The sequence below is a fragment of the Glandiceps talaboti genome, chromosome 5, assembly GCF_964340395.1.
Source record: "Glandiceps talaboti chromosome 5, keGlaTala1.1, whole genome shotgun sequence".
Classification (NCBI taxonomy): Eukaryota; Metazoa; Hemichordata; class Enteropneusta; family Spengelidae; genus Glandiceps; species Glandiceps talaboti.
The window spans coordinates 22,091,166-22,111,993 of NC_135553.1; the positions used below are offsets into that span (position 1 = coordinate 22,091,166).

Consider the following 20,828-nt stretch of genomic DNA (forward strand, 5'->3'; position numbering starts at 1 on the left):
GATCGTGCTCTCATTTGCATATAGGTATGCAATAATGGTTTCGGGACTGCACTGCAGTGCAAATACCTCTAGTATGTGTGTGCAGTGGTATAAGTAATCTCAGATACATATGTAATAATCCTTGTGACCCCACTGATAGATAACAACACTATTGTGAGAACTTGGGATTGATACCCTGGCCTTCCAAAGTTTAATCGTTCTATGCTGATATGTGTGTCCACTACTGCTAGAAGTTGCTCCATCCTTATCAAAGTTTGGATGGGAAACTATGTACTATTTTTTTTTCTTCAAAATTTCATTTTAGACAAGTGAAATGTGTGAAGTTTACAAACAACATACTATGTTAATAAAAATGCCATTTTTTATAAAATAAAAAGTTATAGATACAGCCTGGGGGTATTTTTTGGAGTTGAATGTAACACCCTCACTGCCCCCCCCCCCTGACCCCAACAACGACCCTATTCTCCAAAATGACCCTCACCCCATGCATATTTTGACATCACTCTATATATAAAGCACACATGGTCTTACAATAATAGTGTTACTATTTTTCGAAGTGACCCCAACAAAAACACCACCCCAGTCAGTTACAATGACCAGACCTTAATATAGTCTACAAAACAATACCACACAAGACATGAGCAATTCTGAACATATCAAAACCTAGGCTTGTAAAATATAGACACACCAATGGAAAAAACCGAATTGCAATTTTAGAAAGTACAAAATACATTTTGAAACAAATTGCCATAAAATTCACCATTATGTAAGATATTTACAGATATCAAGGAATTTGGAATAGACCCACCTCCAATACGTTCTACATTGCACATATCAAAGAAAACCAGCAAATAGTTTCACAAAAGTAGTTGAAAATATTTTGATCAGAAATTGCTTCACAAAAGTAGTAACAGACATCATCTTAACATAATTAAATACATGCTGGGAACCACAGGGAGCCCAGGAACCATGTTACAAATAAACAAAATATGCATGGGTAAATGAAATATCATTGTAAACTCTTGGACAATGTTATAATGCTCTGCTACTAATATTGCATCGAGCATTGTTCTCTTCAGTGAGACACTTATCATGAATATACAAATATTATATACTATGCTTCTATATATGCTATCTATACAAACAACACACATAATATTAATACATATAGAAACGTCGTATATTATTTCAATAGTATACAGGCCTGTATATAGATTTTGGTTCCAATTTCTCCAGCCCTCCCCTAGATATTAATGGTTTACCCATGTGTGGTACTAGCTACTTCATATTAAAGTGCCCCCCCCCCCGTAAGTCATACCCTATTTCTTTCAAGCAACTGAACTCATCAATTAAAACTGAATAATGTAGATTTAAACTGCCTTTTGCTTTCATATTTTGAAATAGAACGTTCACACTTCATATTATCCCTAAACTTAACAAATCTGCTACGTATTATTGCAAAAATGTCAACGAACAACTCACACTTTAGACTTCAGCCAGAATGACTTTAGCACTGTGTCACCCCCTGGTAGAACTAAGTACGACAGAAGTCCAAACACTAACTGAAGAGTTCGTTACTCCACACAACTCGCTATTTGGTTACCTGTATCCTCCATGACGCTTCGAGCCGAGGGGAGAAAAACAACGAATTCTACTGATAACGTCAAGCTCCAAGACCCGAAAATGGTAAGACGAACATTTAGTTAGATATTTGATTACATGCGCCAATTATTATACTGTAGTGTATAACACAAATGGCAATAATGCGTTTCCTCTTCGTTTTGCGCCTTGCCTGAAAATGGCGTACACTATGTATACGAACCAAGGCATGCAAGCAGGTGTAAACGTGTTCCTTTCGAACGTAGAAATCAAATTACCTCTAAGACAGATTCGGCACAGAGATCAACCAACCAAGTGCGGTAAAACCTGCACCAAAAAAGGGACTATCTTATAGTTTTCACGATAGAGCTTTGTTGGTTTCGTGACATTTCAGAGAGACGGTGTGTTTGTTATGGATGTGATTGTATTACTGTCACGTGATACGCTAGTGGGTAACTCATTATTCCTATTTCCATTCTAACTTTTGGAAACACTTTAGGTCGATTCTTTATTAGTGCTTTTTGTACTTTTTAGACTTTAATTTATGGAAGGTTTTCACTTCAGTGTTACATTTTAGTGCTTTTTCTTTTCTTTTTATTTGTATGGGCCGCTGGCCTGAAATAAAGAATAATAATAATAATTATATTTATAAACGTCGTACGATGTGCCTCATAGGTGGGGGGGGGGGGGGGGGGCGTTAAACATACACAACATTGTGCAGACATAGTTCATGCATCTCATGAAAGATTCGAGGCAAACCCGGCGGTGAGGTAGCGTCTATGGCTATACCGCGACCGTCCTTAGTTAGTGGCTATATAGCCTAGGTAACGTAGCAATATTGACAAGGGTAACAGACCCCATAACAGGCATGTTACTTTAACTGGTAACAGACAGTGTTGACATTGATAGGCAATGTTTACATTGGTAACATAGTGTTACTGTAATAGGTAACAGACAGTGTTGACATAGGCAACAGATAATAATATACACAGGCACTCGAATCAATGTATGATTTTTTTTTTTTAATGTATAGTGAATAAGAGTCCCCCAATCATACAGATTGATTCGAGTACCTGTGATAATATATACACACACACATATTTATTTGCCAGGAGTCAAAAAGAAAACAAAATTGACATATCAAGTGAGGAAAACAAATTAGTTAAGTAAATACATCAGCAATGAAAGGTAAATAAAAAATAACTTTAAACTCCTGGCTGGACCACAAAAATAGTTTGTTCAAACTAGTCAGGTTGTGGACCAAAGAAAACATATACACTGTGTTTTAAAAACATATAACATAAAACAAAACAAAAGCAAAAAAACAACCCACAGAACATTATGCATGAAGGGCAATGTCTTAATACAAATAATTAAGCCTGTTGAATGTATTATATATAGAAGTGGCATTTTGCCTTCATAGATAACAGACAGTATTGACATAGATAGCAGAAATGTTATGTTATTGTTAATAGACAACAGACAATATTACCTTAATAGCCTAGGTAATGTTGAGATTACAAAGATGACGTCAATAGGTAGCTGAAGTCGTGAAAGCAAACAATATCTTAAATTCATTAGTTTACATGTAAAACCTTGGCATGGAAATCTATGAGGTATGTACCACAAGGTATCATGTATGCAACTACCACATAATTTATTATCCTTGTAATAATATATACACTAAACAAAAGAGAAATTGCATGCATGGCTGTATACAAGGACAGGTTTATACAATGTGAATTGCAGAATAAACAAAAGCGTCAACTGCCACTGCAATGTGTATTGAAGATGTTATAAAACAAATCCACCAAATCGTGACTTTGTTCCTTAATACATAATAGAATTTCTAAAAGTTACATCACCTTTGATTGGTCATAGTTACAACTCTAGGTGTTTGGTTGCCATGACAACTCACATATACCTTGCCACCCCAACCCTTGCACCTAATGGATTATGTGTCTGACAAAGTATAAACTCTGTGTGGTTTATTAAACTGGAAACATTAATATGTATTTCAGTTGAAATTTAAGATAGAAAATCAATATTAAAAATTCTCTAGAGAAATTAGCAGTGGTTATTATATTGATAAAATGCAGATCTGATACCTGTACATGTCAGTCATAGACAACAGTATTTGATAACAAATTATTTGATATTGGTGTACACCCCCTATCATATCCCAGTTTACTATCTTAGTACACCAGTTCACGGTCAAATTGTAAGATAATGTTATCATACATGTAGTCATTTCCAAATAAGTACATATAATTCAGTTAATACTGGTTGAAATAGTACTTTACCTATGTAGATATGCAGGGAGTAGTCCTACGTGTAGTGATATATATATATATCTCACCATGCATCAATTTGTGAAAGGTTGATCACTATAATTACCCATTGTATTTTTTATACTTTGGATAATTGTTTGCTGTCTACATTCACTGGCTGTTATACCTAACAAATCTGTACTTATGATTCACTAAACATGATAACCCCAAAATTTCTAATAATATTGAACTTTTGCAATAAATTTTTAATGATTGTTTTTAAATACCAAGAAATAGAGGAGTTATGACCATAGTATAATGCTGTATGACTCCATAATCCAATGCAGCAATAAAATTAAGTCACTTTATGCCACAATTGTTTCGCCTTTTACATTTGCCATATTTTCTTTGAATTTATGTATGAAAAATATTATTACTTCCTAATATGCAGGCACATAAATGAATTTATATTGGGGAGGGGTAAACAGGTGTACAGGTATGTGTATGTATACGAACAAGTCTGAAATGTTGTGCTTTTTGCATATGTTTTGTCTGAGATGCTGAAAGGGGTTAATTTATACCAAAGATTGATAAATAACATTGTTTTTGCATGGGGCCACATTCTATTACTCTAGCCCAGAGACTTGTCTTGGTGTAAACTGTTACTATAGCTCTGTAAAACAGTGGTTTACAGAACTACCAAGACAAGTCTGTGGGTTGCCATTACTCTAGTCTAGAGACTATACGTGGCTTCAAATCAGTTCTCGTGTCTAGCTCAGTGAGGTGTTGAGATGAAATTTAACATTCAAATAGCCACACACACACATCAATCAATTACAGAATTCTGCCAAATAGTATGTTATTGTTTTTTGGAAGCATTTACATAATGTCCAATTTTGGTACCTTTGTCAGCTCAGGATGCTACTTATACATTGTTTACATCATTGTAATAGTTGGGGGTTTACTCATTTGCATGAATAATTTTGGTTCATAGCCTCTAGACTACCATTACTCATATTCTGTCTGAAAACACGTACACATGTAGATAATTTGCTATTGTTCATGTCTGAAAAGGGGTTACCACCACTTTCTACATGTAGGTGAGTAGCGCCCGCCTCCCCCCCCCCCCCTCCCCCTCCTCGGATTCCTACAACTTGATGTGAAAAAGCCCACTAGAAGTAACATTCATATGATATGCAGTTAGTGAGTGATTAATTCATTTTCATTGATTAATTTATTTGTAGGCAGAACAACAAGAACTGAATCCTAATGCCTACCCATTGGCAGATCCTGAATTGACGGAAGAGATATTGGACATGGTACAACTAACGAATGAAAACAGACAGTTGAAGAAGGGGATTAATGAAAGTAAGAACACTTTACAAAATTACTTTATCCACTTTTGATATATATCATGCATTACAGCAGTCAATTAGTTTGTGATAGGAGCAACTGTAATAGAAAAGTCAATGAAATGGAAATTAAAAAACACGGTAAATATGACCATCCATGCATTCAGTGTGTGCAAGTTTTAGACAACTGTCGATATGCAAGCCGTAACACAGCAAAAGTGAAAGGTGAATTGGATTAATAACACTTGGCACGGCATATTGGAACTACAGAGACTTTCATGTTTTGATGAGAACAGTTTTATGGCCTCTGTACATAACAGCGCACACTCACAAACAAATTTCAAGTTCCCCTGGCATTTCATGTACACATAAAGAGGCCATAAAACTGCTCTTATGAAATTGTGAAATGTAATGTACATGTCTCTGTACTTAATACATGCTTTGCCAAGTGTTATTAATTCAAGTCTGAATCACTTGTTTACTTTCCCTGTTTGTCATAATTTCTGCTTGTTAGTTACTGCTTTCATGTCAACAGCTGTAGGTTATTTTGTGCCATTATAATATACCTGTCATAATTTTTCTCAAAACTAGCCTTGTTAAATAATTAAATCGTAATGTATCCTTTCAGCTTTGAGAAAATATTGCATAATATATATTGCAGTGAAATCTTCTGTATAATAATGATCAATAAACATTTTGTCAACAACATTATGCAGGATGGATGACAAGCTGGTTAGCACTTGTATTGTGTTTTTTCACCAACATTTTTACTTTGTTCAGCCAAGGAAAATATGAGTTACCTAAGGGGCCTTGTCATTTCGGGTCAAAGGTTAGAAGTGACAAACCCATACATGATAAGTATTTTTCTGAAATGAAGAAGAATGTTGGAAATGTTATTATATGAAAATGAATGTCCATGGACTCTGGGTTCATACTTATAATAATACAAATGAAAATTTCTACTCACAGAGTCAAAATATTTCTTGGACAGGAATCCCAAATTTTTTGCTGACTTATCGTCAACATCATCAGGGGGTGTACTACAATGAGCTATTTGTCTTGGCTGTTTCTTTCATTTCACGTGTCTCTTCTGAGACACCTGACAAATAGCCCATTGTAGTACACCCCTGACGATTCTGGTGAGACGTCGGCAAAAATTTGAGACTGCTTCCAAGAAATATTTTGACTCTGTGTGTAGAAATTTCATTACTAAATAATTATTATAATTTAATAAATTAAAAAAAAATTATAATTAGAAAAAAATGGAGAAAATAATGATGATTCTGAAAATTTTGACTTGTAATTTGACAAAATTTCAAATGTTTTTTACAAAAAACTGTGTACACTGGTGAGACTTGACTGAAATGAAAGAGCTAATGTCTGAGGATACAAATCAGAAAGAATTATGGGATATTCAGCAGTATGCTTCTAATCAGTCCCATTATTTACATAAATTGTACACGATTGTAATCTAACTGGGACTTACCTAATGAATATGAAAGCTCATGAATATTTATTAGTAGTATAGTTCTTATACGACACTTTATGATTATTACTACATCTCCACTCACATGTAGGGAAAGTCATTATTCTAGCACAAAAATTTGTGCTACCCCTGCTGGGCAAAAATTAAACAACTCATGTCAGTAGTAATCCATCTCCAATTGAGAGGCAGTTGCAGTTGGTTTGTTCCTTTAGACAATTGCTCATTAACCGAACTCTACCTCTCCAGTCTGAAACTAAAATCACATGGGGACATGATAACATCATCACGTTTATATGAACACAGTTGGAGTAGCACAGATTTTTGTGTTAGAATAACGACTTTCCCTATTATGATGCGAGTGGAGATGATTGTAGTAATAGTAACGCGTCTTATAGGAACTAGACTAATTTCTTAGAAGCAAGCACTCCTTTGGTACAGGGAGAACCAAAATTGTGTACAAATTATTTGACATCTCAGAATTTACAGTTGGTCATACTGACACATCCATATGTTCTCTGTGATCATCAATATTTCACCAATTTATACACCACTGACTTATAATTTTTAGGTAAAAGTAAAATTATGGTGTGAGCGAAATAAAATATCAACCAACCATAGTCTGTGCACAAAGCTATGGTGATTAAAATGTAACAGAAAAGAGAGACAAGCTAGCTTTCCCAAAAGAGTATCTAAAATCATAGTAGAAATGATTACTTATCCCGCTTGATTTTCAGTAGCCCTCGTTGCTTTGTACATTCATGTAAATATTATAAATGTATTTTTCTTCAGCAACAAAGACGGTACATCGTGGTATGTCTGAATTTGTAGTGATGGCAGCTGATGCATCGACATTTGAAATCATACTGCATATACCACTATTGTGTGAAGACCGATGTGTACCGTATGTGTTTGTCAGATCAATGCGAGGTAAGAAAGACTAATTAGCACAGATAGGTGTGTACTGTCTATGTTTGTCAGATCAATGACTTAGCACACATAGGTGTATACTGTATGTGTTTGTCAGATCAATGCAAATAAGGTAAGACTTACAATATAGTAAGATAGGTATGTACCGTATGTGTGTCAGATCAATGCAAGGTTTAGAAGACTTAGTAAAGATAGGTATGTATCATGTGTGTTTGTGAGGCCAATGACTGAGCACAGATAGATAGATACATGTATGTACCGTATATGTTTGTCAGATCAATGACTTAGCACAGACTGTGATAGTTAAATTACTTAAGTTCAAAATTGGTATGAACCACAGTTATTTCTTTCGATATGAGAAAATAAAATTTGTTAAACATCTATCTAGATGGTATACATGAAATGAAATGGTCATCATAAGTTCATAATGCTTTTTGAAAAATAGTGATTTCCAAGGCAGCAGATTTAACTATTAATAACTAACTCTAAAGATGACTACAGCTGGTGATCTGGAGGTTAATTATTTCTGGTAAGCAAGTTTCTTAACATGAAAGTTTCTATGGACTACCTATAGGTGAAATAAGTTTGCAAAAAGATGTACCCTTCATTAAAATGATTTCAGCAATTAGTGGTACAAAATGCCTTGATCTGTAAATTAAAAGATTTAATATTTTTTTATTTTATGACAGCTCTTGGTCAGGCCTGTGGAATGTCCTCTCGTCGTCATGTTGTTGCCTGTACTGTAATTGTCAATGCAGGATCGCATTTGAAGCCAAGTATTCGGGCTTTGAAGAAGAAACTTCAAAAGCTGTTTATCTGAGAATCCATTGAGCTTGGATAGTTAAACAGAAAGTTGTTTCTGCTGCTGCTTATAGCTAGATAGTAAAAATGATAGAAAACTTAGTTTGTCGCTATTTAACCAGTCCCAGCAAAGACCAAATCTCCTGAAATGATCAAATTGAAAGGTCCAGGAAATCAGAGTGACTCCCAATGTGTGAACCAAAGTACAGAATAAGTCAGTAGCCCCATCTAGACATAGGATAATCCTACCACAGGCAGTCCTACCTGATGTAAGCTGTGTTTATGTCTATGACCATAATAAGGTTATGGTATAGATGTCATACAATTCCTCCTGAACCCATTCTGATTCGCTCCTGAGGAATATGTTGTGACCTAATGAAACTTTGTTTGTGTTATTGAGACACAATTTCTTGGGATTTATTGCTAAAAACAATGGACTAGGAACCATAATTATCAACTAAAACAACAAAATGGGGTTAGCAGAAAACTGCAAATCTGTTATGTTTTATACAACAGGAGGTCAGAAGCCTTTCAGGACAGAACGTATCCACACAGCACATATACTCAGGAGGGTTTCAGGAAATCATTCGATGGTGTCCTAAGTCAGGACAGTTTCAGGACTGGTTCAGGATACGTTTGCGTCTACACGTACACGCCTCAAACTCTCCTGAATTCAACCTCATGTAGGATCTTCAGTGCTGTCTAGATGGGGCTAATGTCTTCCACAAAGTTCAAGGGATATACAGAATTATGATGCAAAATTTTCAATTTTTAAAAATGTATTCTGAAGTTTCTTATGAATCATTTTCATGACAAGAATACAAATCATAAAATCGTAAATTGAAGTAACAGCTGTATTTTTAACTCGATGCTTACCAATATTCAGAGATTTTAATATATCCAGCAAATGAGAAATTGTTCTTGCTTTTTAAAAATCATGTAGTTCCTCATCAGCATAATTTTTAGGCTTGTAGTAAAACCTTGGATCTGCGTTTTGGGGTTGCTGACTAAAGCTCACTGAATGAGTACCTGTGGGTGCCACCCAGTAAGCAGAATAGCCCTCGGGGTCTAGCAGCTTGGCTACATAATGGTGTACCTTAACAGTAGTCGGTATATATTTTGGCATTAAATTTATTTTAGCTGAATATGCACAGAAGGTCTTTCAACAGAAATAAGTCACACTAAACTACATTTTGTACTAAGTACTTTACCTATATGTTATGCATATATTCATTTGTAGCTGTTGTGAAACGTGTCAACAACATGCAGTTGCACTGAATATGAAGCTAACTGAATGAGATATCCGTATTTTCTGCTTTCTTTACAGTCTGCCATAGCAAACACATAAACAAAAGCAAAACATTAATATCAGAAAATCAGGAAAAATAACCCCGAAAGGTGATCTGCATCCTCAAGTATACCTGACACATCCTAAATTGTCATTCGACCAAATTTTTCATGTTCCAAAATAAATCTCTTTACAGTATGCATGAAAATGGTATCATCCATTCATATGTGAAATTCTTGCAGCCACACGTAATGTACAGATAGGTGAGGGGGCTATGTGTTCTACTAAGACTTGTTTCTTCTATTGATGTGTTACAAGTAACCAAGTGACTCAGTAACTTGGCTGTAGAGTAAATTGTAGTATTCTGTTTCTCGTCGTGACATCAACATTAACCTCACCATTATGCAATTATATGAAGTGCATATTTTACATGTAACTGAAATTTTTGGAAATTTCTAGGATTCTTTTCACACTGATTGACACTTTTCAGATAACGTCTTTTTAATGTAAATCTCTGCTAGATTTGCAATGCCATTTCCTAGAAATTCAACATAGGCCAAAAAAATCAATGTAAAAATAGCTTGACAAGACAAAGTGAGAGATAACAAGTTTAGATATACACATTACTTCACTGTCGGGATTGTGAAAAATTTACATAGAATGTATTAGACTCGTGTGGTTGAAGCTAGTCAGTGACCCTAAATGGTACATGGCAATAGATATCATTCAGACAGTTTGCAGTGCAGAGACATCTGGCAAGTGATTCATATTTTGCTATGTTGTAATATCAAAACTCTTCTCCTGTTAACTACTTTTGCGATTGTTATCTTTTGCACAATCTGCCACAAAATGGCTAGTTCCAATGCCCTATTGACCAAGGTCCAGGGGTTATACTGTTAGCTATACAACTGATGAAAAAAACCCGGTGTGATTGCTTCAATGAAGTGAGCTAAGAGAAGACTTCATGCAAAGATAAATAAATGTAAGACAAGATAACTGATAGAAAAACAACAGCGAGTGTCTCTGCTGTAGGTTGAGACACACTTTTATCATGTTGGCAGAATAAACTTTTAGTTAAGTAAAAGTGCACTCGATTGTTATGACATGTAGTCTGCTAGTCAGTAAATAGTGTTATGAGATCTGTGATCCTGGATCTATCCTGTGGGACTTTGACAAGTTACTGACACTAATCACATTGTATATCTTTGCATGAACCTTGTCTCATTCCTGATTGCCATGAGCAAGCAAACACACCGGTGTTATTTTGCGAGTTGTATAAACATGTAATTGTTGTGGGAGAACAATCTATATTTCAGGCTGTACAGTATATTACACATGTTGGCAACCAGTGACTGTACCACAATGACAGCTGTGAAAGTTCTACAGCTTGAATACTTGGTATATCAATGAATGTCACACCTTTGTCATACATTTGGAACTCAAAACTTAAAATCACACACAGATGTCAGTCCTTACCATTCACATGTAATGGTACTTGTATACTGTAGAAGTACAGTAGAGATGGTTCACACTGAAGGGAATAAGCACTCAGGAGTCATGAATATTCATTGTCCAACCATGAATATATTATTTCTGTTGACTCCCATGATGCAATGTCTCACAGCAAAGATAGCCTATAAAGGCACAAGATCAACTTGCAGGTGATGTAAAATCATGAAATGACTCTCCAGAATCCATAGTTTATGAAAGTGTGTCTATTTCCTAGAGTCGTGTTCACTTTTAACATGTACTTGTATAGTATACTTAATATGTAAATTTCGAAATTGACAATTGTAAAACTGCTCAATATAAACAGTCATTCTTTGTAAAAACACTAGTAGACTGGAACCATCTGAACAATAGTACTGTGTGCACTAAATTGTGACGCTTTTAAAATGGCAGTCACTGTCAAAAACCATTCTGACAAATGCTCTCCCCCGGTGTGTTATTCCTTACCCAGGACCTACACTGTAACTATACAGATGTACTTGTGTACTATACTTAATATGTACTTGTATACTATACTTATGTACTTGTATGTTCCTTGGCTCAGGAAGTTTTAAACTTTGAATAGTCATGTAGTTTTTGCACTTGCTTTGTTGTGTTGTGTGTATAATAAATGTACTGCTATGCAGCAGGATAATACATTGAATACAATGATATGGTACTGTCTTATGTTATCTGTTGTTGATATATTGTATAATGACATGACCAAGTCCAAATGACTCTTGCAGTTGATTTCTTGAATACTCCCAGATTTGCTGCATGTTTTCTTTAATTCAAGGATTCAGGGGTTTAGATTTAATTGTTCATACCCACATCAGAGAATTGTTTTCTTCTAGCTCTGATTTGTTTTATTCTTATTTGTTGTTACATTTGGTATACCTAGGCTATGATAGCTGAAATGAAAACTAACTGAACTCCTGGAAATAAATATATTTCAGTCAAATTTTGATTGGTAGAAGTTTGGGGGAGAGTCATATTTTAGGAAATGGAAATAGCTAGGGGAGGGTCACATTTTACCATGACTCAATTTTGTTATTTTACTATTATTTTGTGATTTTGGTTGAAAAAGTTATGCATGAGCCTACAGACCAATCCAGTCACACCCCTTGTCTTGTTTGTATAGTGTATATATAGAAACATGGTATATTGTTCCAACTGTATACAGGCCTGTGTATACTTTTATATAGATAGTTAGGCCTAAAAAAATTGTGTGGTTTCGATTACGCTCAATTTTAGAATACATGGGGTAAGTAGATTATTTATTATATATGTGTGTGTGTGTGTGTGTGTATTTGTAGCTTACATTCTTAAGACAATGCTAAATTTTTAAAAAAACAAAACTTATTTATTTGAATGAATGAATGAATGAATGAATGAATGAAAAATTAAGCTATGTTAAAGATGTATAGGACAATTTCATTTGTTATAAATGTATTTATCAAATTTTTGAAGTTTGCATTTGTCATTTCAGATCCTGCATAATTGCTGAAAATCATTAATTATGTAAATTACTCAATAGCTAGGCTTTCAAGTTGTAGGGGTTTTCAACATCAAAGTATCATTCATTCTTGAGATATTACCTAATCACCGAAAATCGTTGTTTATGCAAATGTATATTCCCATTAATGTTTATGGAATGTATACCTGGATCTTGTACTATTGAAGGTATATGATTTGGGTCAAAAAATATCAATTTTAGTCAAAAAAATTAAACTAAAAAGTCAGATCGATCTGAAATTTGGTGGGAACGTTTATATTGGTGCTAAGAACTGTTCAATAACATGGTGATGATCCCATCACTGATATGCAAATTAGGTCCAAAAATATGTTTGTTTGGTCAAAATCTATTCCAAAAATAGTTCTCTTCAACAACATGAAATTTGTACCTTTTTGCATATGTGACAGTATACTCTCTTACACTCCTGGGTGCTTCGCGTCGCTAAAAGGGTTGTTTTGTACTTCATAATTGTACTCGAATATCCTTGTACTGTGCGCCCTCATCGATCACATAGGGCTAACCATTCGTTGACGTGTTACAGCGTAAATAATGCAAGCATTGAAGTCGAAGTAGGTGCTGTGACGGTGTTAAATAATTGAAAGGGTCTCTTGTATGTGCATATGTGTGTCGTCACAAAACGAAATACACTGTATAGCAACTGTGGAATCGGACTCTGTAGTATCGATTAAATTAGCATATTGGGCTATACATGTGAAAGATATTTTTACTTTGTACACGATATCCTGCCACCATTTGGTATGTAGACAACAATTGCTTTTGCTCCGATCCAACGCGTGGTAACAGAACCAGAAGTTCAATTATTTCCCGTTGTGATGATGACGCATGCTGAGACAACATTGCTCTTATTCTGACAGTACAGCCGGTGAGAGATTTTCTAAACATAATCTATTAAAGTATACTAGAAACAGTGAAGACGTGGGTCGACTTAGAAACTAAAAACGTATGTATATGTACGTATATGATAGCTACATCGTCGTGTGTCGATGAGTAATGTCGGCATAAGTCTTGGTGAGTGTAACCAATGTGAACACCTGTGGGGAAACACTGTATATCATCCCATCCTGCAGTGCAGTTTATCACGATCTATCATTATGTTAGCTGAGCACCGTATATGCTAGTAATAAAGAAGGTCACTGTATATAGCTACCAAGTTATTCACAAACAATACCATTAATGCATTCGGGGTTTGTTGTTCAAACTGCATACTTTATGAACGTTTCGCCTTGGTTTTTCACTGACTGGTTATGACAATCAATACATGTTTACTGTTACAGTATAACTATCATATTCCTTGAAGCGAAAACATTTCTTTGGCCCCAGCAGTGTTATCCAATACCACAAATAATTTTAAGGCAGTCTTGTTTACGTTTGTGCCAATACACCAATCAACCACCGAAAATCTTTCATAGTTCCAATATCATACCTGTCGACTACTAAAATGCAAAGTTAAACATTTCCAATTATGGGTTACTCTGACTGCATCGCTTGTAGCATGTGTTAATTGGTTCCAGGACTTTTGGGTTTCTCTCAGGTGCATGACCTTGAAAGCAATAAAGCTAGTATTCCATTATTTCCAATGTATTTCAATGTCAATTATCTTAATAGAGTCTTAAAAATTCTCCCGTTTAATTCATATTTCAGCACATCGATGGGCTGCTAAGTTAGTGTGAAATCTGAACTCTAATACTCTCGACGCAACTATGGGATGTGGCAGTTCTGAAGCATTTAATAGTGAAAGCGATCAAACACAGAAGAACACTTTAACTCAAGAGGTTATGGAGTGTGAAGGAAAAAACAAGGACGGGAAACGAAGGAATTATGAAAGGCCGAAATTCTTGACGATTGAAGACACATTTTGGGAGGGAAAACGAATGCTGATACCTGATTTCGAAGTGCTTGGAACACTCGATGTTTATGCAACAAATGTAAGAAAATATCAATCTACGGTGATCTCAGAGGGGTGTAAACCCCCCCCCCCCCCCACTTAAATATCTATCACCACGTATTAACTGCATGACGTGATTTGGGCGTAAAGCGATTCTTGCCTGATACCGATTGCAGTGAAACTCAGTGGGGATATTTGGGTGCCTAGATGGTGGATTGTTTAAGGCTACTGCATGGTCAGTTATTTTATGATGATCAAACAGATATATATACGGCTTGCCCGAAATCTGCGAGTTGCCGGTTTCAGCTGCAGTCTGTATGTGGTAACATTTATTTCCGAAGGGCTAAATACATTAGGCAAGAATTGAACCATACTTATGCCACACTCACGCCATTTGTATACTTAGGGATCTGGTAGGATACAAAGGTTGTTTGTGAAGGATTTATGCTCCCCAGGGAATTGAAGTTATATAGTTGTAATAGTAGTAGTTGGGTAGTTGTGCCGATGTATGTCATGTCAGGGGTAATCAACTGTAAAGCGCCAGTTTATACCTTATATCAGTAAAGCAACAAGATCAACAGCACAGATATACAAATAAAAACTGGTACAAATTGTTGAATTACTTATAGAACCCACAAAGGCAAAGACAATGATCACCACATTCATTGAGGAAGGCGTTATAAATTATGCTGAGTGTGACTAAATTCAACAAGACTGTCCAAATACTCAACCCCTTAACAAATTAGATAACCTTGCCCAAACTTTGCAGTTGTGCTACAGTGTCATTGACGCTATTTTATATCATATCTCAATACCTAGTGTGAGCTCTTCTAGTTATTAGACACGCATGATTCAAAATATTTTATTACTGATAATTAATACAAGTATTAATAAAAAAGATAACCAAACATCATACGGACACTTCCCCTCTAAACATAATTTTTGTCTAACTCAAATTTCAGGCGCCAGCATTTCTTAAAGACGACCACCGAAAGTTGGTAAACTTCTTGATTCAACCAGCCAAAACTGACGTAGAAAGAGTCCGTGTTCTGTTTCAATGGATTATAGAAAACGTAACGTATGACGTAGAGTATCTGAAATCACCTGACGTGTCAAAGGTCGAATTAACACCAGCCAGTATCATTGTCAAGGGTAAAACAGTCTCTCGTGGATATGCTATTTTATTCGAATATATGTGCACGTAAGTTACAACTACTTTAAATATCTTTGATTTGAATTTTCTCGTCGTTATGTGTGTTATTACATATGTATGTATGTATGTATGTATGTATGTATGTATGTATGTATGTATGTATGTATGTATGTATGTATGTATGTATGTATGTATGTATGTATGTATGTAACCAATAAGCTTTAAGATTTATACTCGTATAATGTGTTACAGAAAATGTCTTCTGTACTCAGTATTAGCTTATATAATTACATAACCCACAGAATAGATCTTCACGTTTGTATTACCTCTAGCTATAGTTGGCTATACGAATGTATCACAGGACATTCCATTTTATATTGTATGGTGAAATAAAAAACAACTTAATCAAATTGCAGAATGGCTGGCGTTGACTGTGAAATAATATCTGGTGCTACCAAAGGACTGAATTATAAACCCGGTCACGTGTTCCAAAGTGACCAATACGGTCTACCTGATATCACTAATGATCCAACAGCGCACGCGTGGAATAAAGTGAGACTTGATGGTGACTGGTATCTATGTGATTGTACACGGCCTGATCTAGCAGTTTCTGGTAAATAAAACAACATATATATAGCACTAGATAACACGATATTTGGAATTCACAGTTCTGAATTCAGAAACACAATTAGTCGTCCAGGGGTTTTAGTGTAGAAAATCGAATTCAAAATAAGTTAACTCGTAGATAACATTTTGCATACAGAACTCACTATTTTGATCGAAGATGAAATAAGTTGTTTAGTTGTTGGTAGGTTTGCATAAGAAATTGATTTCTCAAGGAGGAATATTTCCACATCAGAAAAGTTATTATCACATATTTTTGAAAGCTGTAGTAAGTTTCTCCGGATCCGTTCTCACAAAACATTTGCTGGAACAACTTCTTGTATGATTGCTATCGAGAGACATGGTTCATGTTTGCGACGATGCTTGTTGTAAATATTGATGACTTATTCTTATTGATTTGTTTCTGCAAACACTGTTACCTTAAAGGGTTCATTTTTGTACTTATTTAACCTTTTTTTTCAGAATCAAGTAAGAAGCGCCATATAACCACTGGTAGCCCTTGGGAAAGTCATTTCCTTGCCGATCCAGATAGCTTTCTGTCAACTCACTTCCCATTGGATGATGGCATCAGTCTAGTTTACGAACAGTTTGTAGAGAACCCTGTCTCAGATATTCGAAGATGGACCAATCAGATGAGTCGTCACAGCGGATTCTTCACATTTGACATGAGGCTCCTAACAACCGACAAGAGCATCCTTGAAGCAGATGAAGAAAACCGTGTCGTAATCCAACTGAGGGCGCCCTATCCGATGAAATACACCTGTAAACTGTCCGAGTTTAAGTCAAAGAAGAACTACGGCGAAAAACACACAATGATTTACACATTGTATGACGAAGTTACCGTGGAAATTCTCTTGCCAAAGTCAGGGGAGTATTTGTTTGCTCTATATGCTGTCCCAACGCATGCAGACGATCAGCTCTCTTCATCCAGTTATTGTATCATTAAATGTAAAGTTGTTGGGAATTCGACTAAAAACAACAAGAGCGTAATTAGTAACAACATCTTGGGCCAAAACGTGGAATTCATAATGTCTGGTTATGAGGTACATTACAATGATGACAGCCCAATCATAACGACTGACAACGGTGAGACAACTATTACAGTAGACTTACCGAAAACGTTTAATGGCTCGGATATGCGTTACTATTTAGCCCATGAAAGTAATAAAGACATCAGTGAAGCTAAATACGTGTATGCCGAGAGAGACAATTATAAAGCTATTTTTCATTTCAATTTACCAGAGATCGGTGATTACTCTTTCAGTATATCAATAAATACCGAGGAAAAAGACTGGTTCTTCGGAGCCGGGTACCTAATACGCTGCCAGGGCGTTTCCTCTGAGCTTTTCCCTGATGGTGACAGAAAAGTGTGGGGTCCGACGAAAGATTTCTATGACATGGGACTTGAAGTTGACGGTGACTGTTCATCAACTCTCGTGGCTAGCGCTGGGCGATGCACTCTGAAACTTAAATCGAAAAGCGATGTCGTTTTTCGTTACGGTTTGATCGATGGAAGTGGTTCCAGACAAAACACAGCAGAAATGATTTTCATGGACCGGAATATTGACAGTCAACTCACGACGTTTATTATGCGATTTCCAAATACTGGATACTACAAATTCGATATTTTCGCCTCCAAACCTGGTGAATCGAGTAGTAAATTTGTTGGACAATGGTTAGTGCACGTCACATCGCCATTTATTGGAGAGCTTTATCCGACACACAGTGGAACATGGGGACCAAGTGAAAAATTTCGTGACTTAGGGCTTCAAATTTCTGGAAACCTTTCTTGCGTTTTCAAAGCTACGGCGGGAGTTTGTGAAATTGTAATGATTAATGCGCAGAATATCGAACGTGGATATCATGTAAAACGATCTCAGAATGATATCCCCGATGAATGCATTAACGAAACGAGCTCTGGAAATAACATAACCTATCACGTCAAACTACGTGATGAAGGATTCTACAAATTCGAATATTTCGGGAGAACTAGGGGAACTGTTCAATACGAGTATTTAGGTTCGTGGTTAATAGACAATAGTACCTGCTATGACGGATAGCTGATTTCCCTGGCAGGCCAAGATAGACAAGTCTACTCTTATCGCAGTTGGCCCGCTAAGAACCAACACTGGACTTCCGTTCATAGGTGTTGTCTGAAACTACCAAATGACATCATATCGCATTGAACGTAACTGCCCTCTACGACAATCTTATATATAATTTTGTTTTTCTAAAGTCTCTTCATATCGGTCCACAGTTAAGACAATAAATGTGTCCTCTACAAAGAGTTTAGAGGATTATGTTGATGAAACCCGTTGTTCTGTTGTCTTTTATGTCTTTTATTTGTTTCCAGTTAAATTTCAATGACATATTAGTACTACTTCAACTGAAGGATGTATTACACTCAGATGGCCGACTGGGAGATAAACCACGCCTAGCAAGCTTAAGTTCAGAAAAACTTGATAAACAACGGGGTGCATATGTAAACTCCATTATCCAGTTATTTCACACACACACACACACACACACACACACACACACACACACACACACACACACACACACACACACACACGGACACACACACACACACACACACACACACACACACACACACACACACACACACACACACACACACACCTAGTTGTGGCACTTTTAGATATGGAAATCTTAATAACGTTAACTTTGATATTCATTCCATGTATTTTAAGTTAAAGGTTTTTAACTTTCTGGCTGCCGGATGACGTATAGTTAATTCGTGATGTCAATAACCATCAGTAACCAGGATGGTGGGTTACAAACCGAATAAATGCGCACCACTAGATCCGAAACGAAAATGTGTCAGTGTGACTATTGGCGGTTTAGTAATGAACATTCGTAAAGAAAATACTTTCTTGGACGTATATAACGATAAACAGTTGAATTCATTACATGACGTCATCGAAATATCTAAGTTCAGAAATGAATTGTAGGTCAATTATCGTGATAGGAAATGTCCAAATACTGATGTGTTATGGAACATGGGGGCGTTTCTGTCAATTATGCAAATTTGTTATTTCATAAGTGAACTCGAAATTCTCATTCTCTTTTTTTTAAGAAAGAAAAAAGTAAAGACAACCTATTGAAAGTTAATATGCTCTTTTCAGAGCTTACAACTACATGTAAGATTAATTAGTATTAATAATTAGGATATAACTATATTCTATTCAAAATGTAATACAAATACATGATTACATATTACATTGTTCATCATTGTGACATGTAGGCTCAGGAATTACCAATCATTTCTAGTACCTCTCCTGTTGTTAGTCGAGTTCGACCAGCAATATAATGATGAAGCAGCCCAATTTCAAAGAATATGCGTGATATGGTATTGTCATAGTCTTGCTGCTAGACGTTCGGGCTTTCTTTCGATACTATAAGCGAACGAAGTTCGCAGTGAGGGCTTGCCCGATGTTCCATCCTCGATAGCGATGTTCGGCCGTGTGTCGTATTCTATCGGAAGAACAGCCGAGGTCTAGCAGATAGACTATTGTCAAGACTTTTCTTCTGTAAACAACTTGATCTAGTAATTGCAATAATGCAGCTCAGCTCAGCTCAGTTCAGTTCAGTTCAACTAAGTTCAGCTCAGTTCAACTGATATCAGAGAAGATAATAAAATCTGTCAAGTCCTGGAAGTACCACGAAAGTGAAAATCAATATCAATACAGTATTTTCGTTAATGATGTACACAATCTCAGTCGACGAAACGCAGCGTTAGGTACACTTGTCTAGTTTGAGTCCATTTTATCCAAAATAACAAGTGAGCTGAGATATAAAATTGCATTATAGTTTTACAAGTTTTGTTACCAAACGTTTGCGTTTTAATCATTTTCATACATAGCCCTAAACATATTCCATTCACAGTTGAGTATGTCTAGTGATACGTTATATTTCCCTGGACAAGTAATATTGTCTGAGGTTGACATATTCGTCGTAGTTGGCGCCCTTGGCCTTAGAGAAATGGTTTGTTACGCGGGATGAAAGGTGTACACACAACGAAGAAGACAAAATTGCAGTCTAGTAATTATACGTATTAAGCATGATATAATTTTGGCACATTTTGACGTTTCCTTGTTGAACTGTGATATTCTGGGAATAGAGTATGCATTTATTTTCGTTCAAGGCGCGGCTTTACAGCACAGAAACTAACAACCAAATATACATGTAATGATGTATGTATGTATGTATGTATGTATGTATGTATGTATGTATGTATGTATGTATGTATGTATGTATGTATGTATGTATGTATGTATGTATGTATGTGCGTGCGTGCGTGCGTGCGTGTGTGTGTGTGCGCGCGTATGTATGTATGTATGTATGTATGTATGTATGTATGTATGTATGTATGTATGTATGTATGTATGTATGTA

General features: G+C 35.9%; 2 protein-coding genes across 2 annotated transcripts; both read left to right on the plus strand.

Annotated features, from left to right (window-relative positions):
* The first annotated feature begins 1,569 nt into the window (after nt 1-1,569).
* LOC144435907 (NHP2-like protein 1) lies at nt 1,570-8,686 on the plus strand. Its single transcript, XM_078124548.1, has 4 exons — nt 1,570-1,686; nt 5,114-5,237; nt 7,497-7,634; nt 8,324-8,686. Exons 1-4 carry the CDS (start codon nt 1,615-1,617, stop codon nt 8,452-8,454), a joined length of 465 nt encoding a protein of 154 aa, XP_077980674.1. The 5' UTR covers nt 1,570-1,614; the 3' UTR covers nt 8,455-8,686.
* Nucleotides 8,687-16,203: 7,517 nt separating this feature from the next.
* On the plus strand, nt 16,204-19,744 carry LOC144435496 (kyphoscoliosis peptidase-like). The gene is made up of 4 exons (XM_078124087.1): nt 16,204-16,399; nt 16,873-18,275; nt 18,764-18,892; nt 19,679-19,744. Exons 1-4 carry the CDS (start codon nt 16,204-16,206, stop codon nt 19,742-19,744), a joined length of 1,794 nt encoding a protein of 597 aa, XP_077980213.1.
* The last annotated feature ends 1,084 nt before the right edge of the window (nt 19,745-20,828 follow it).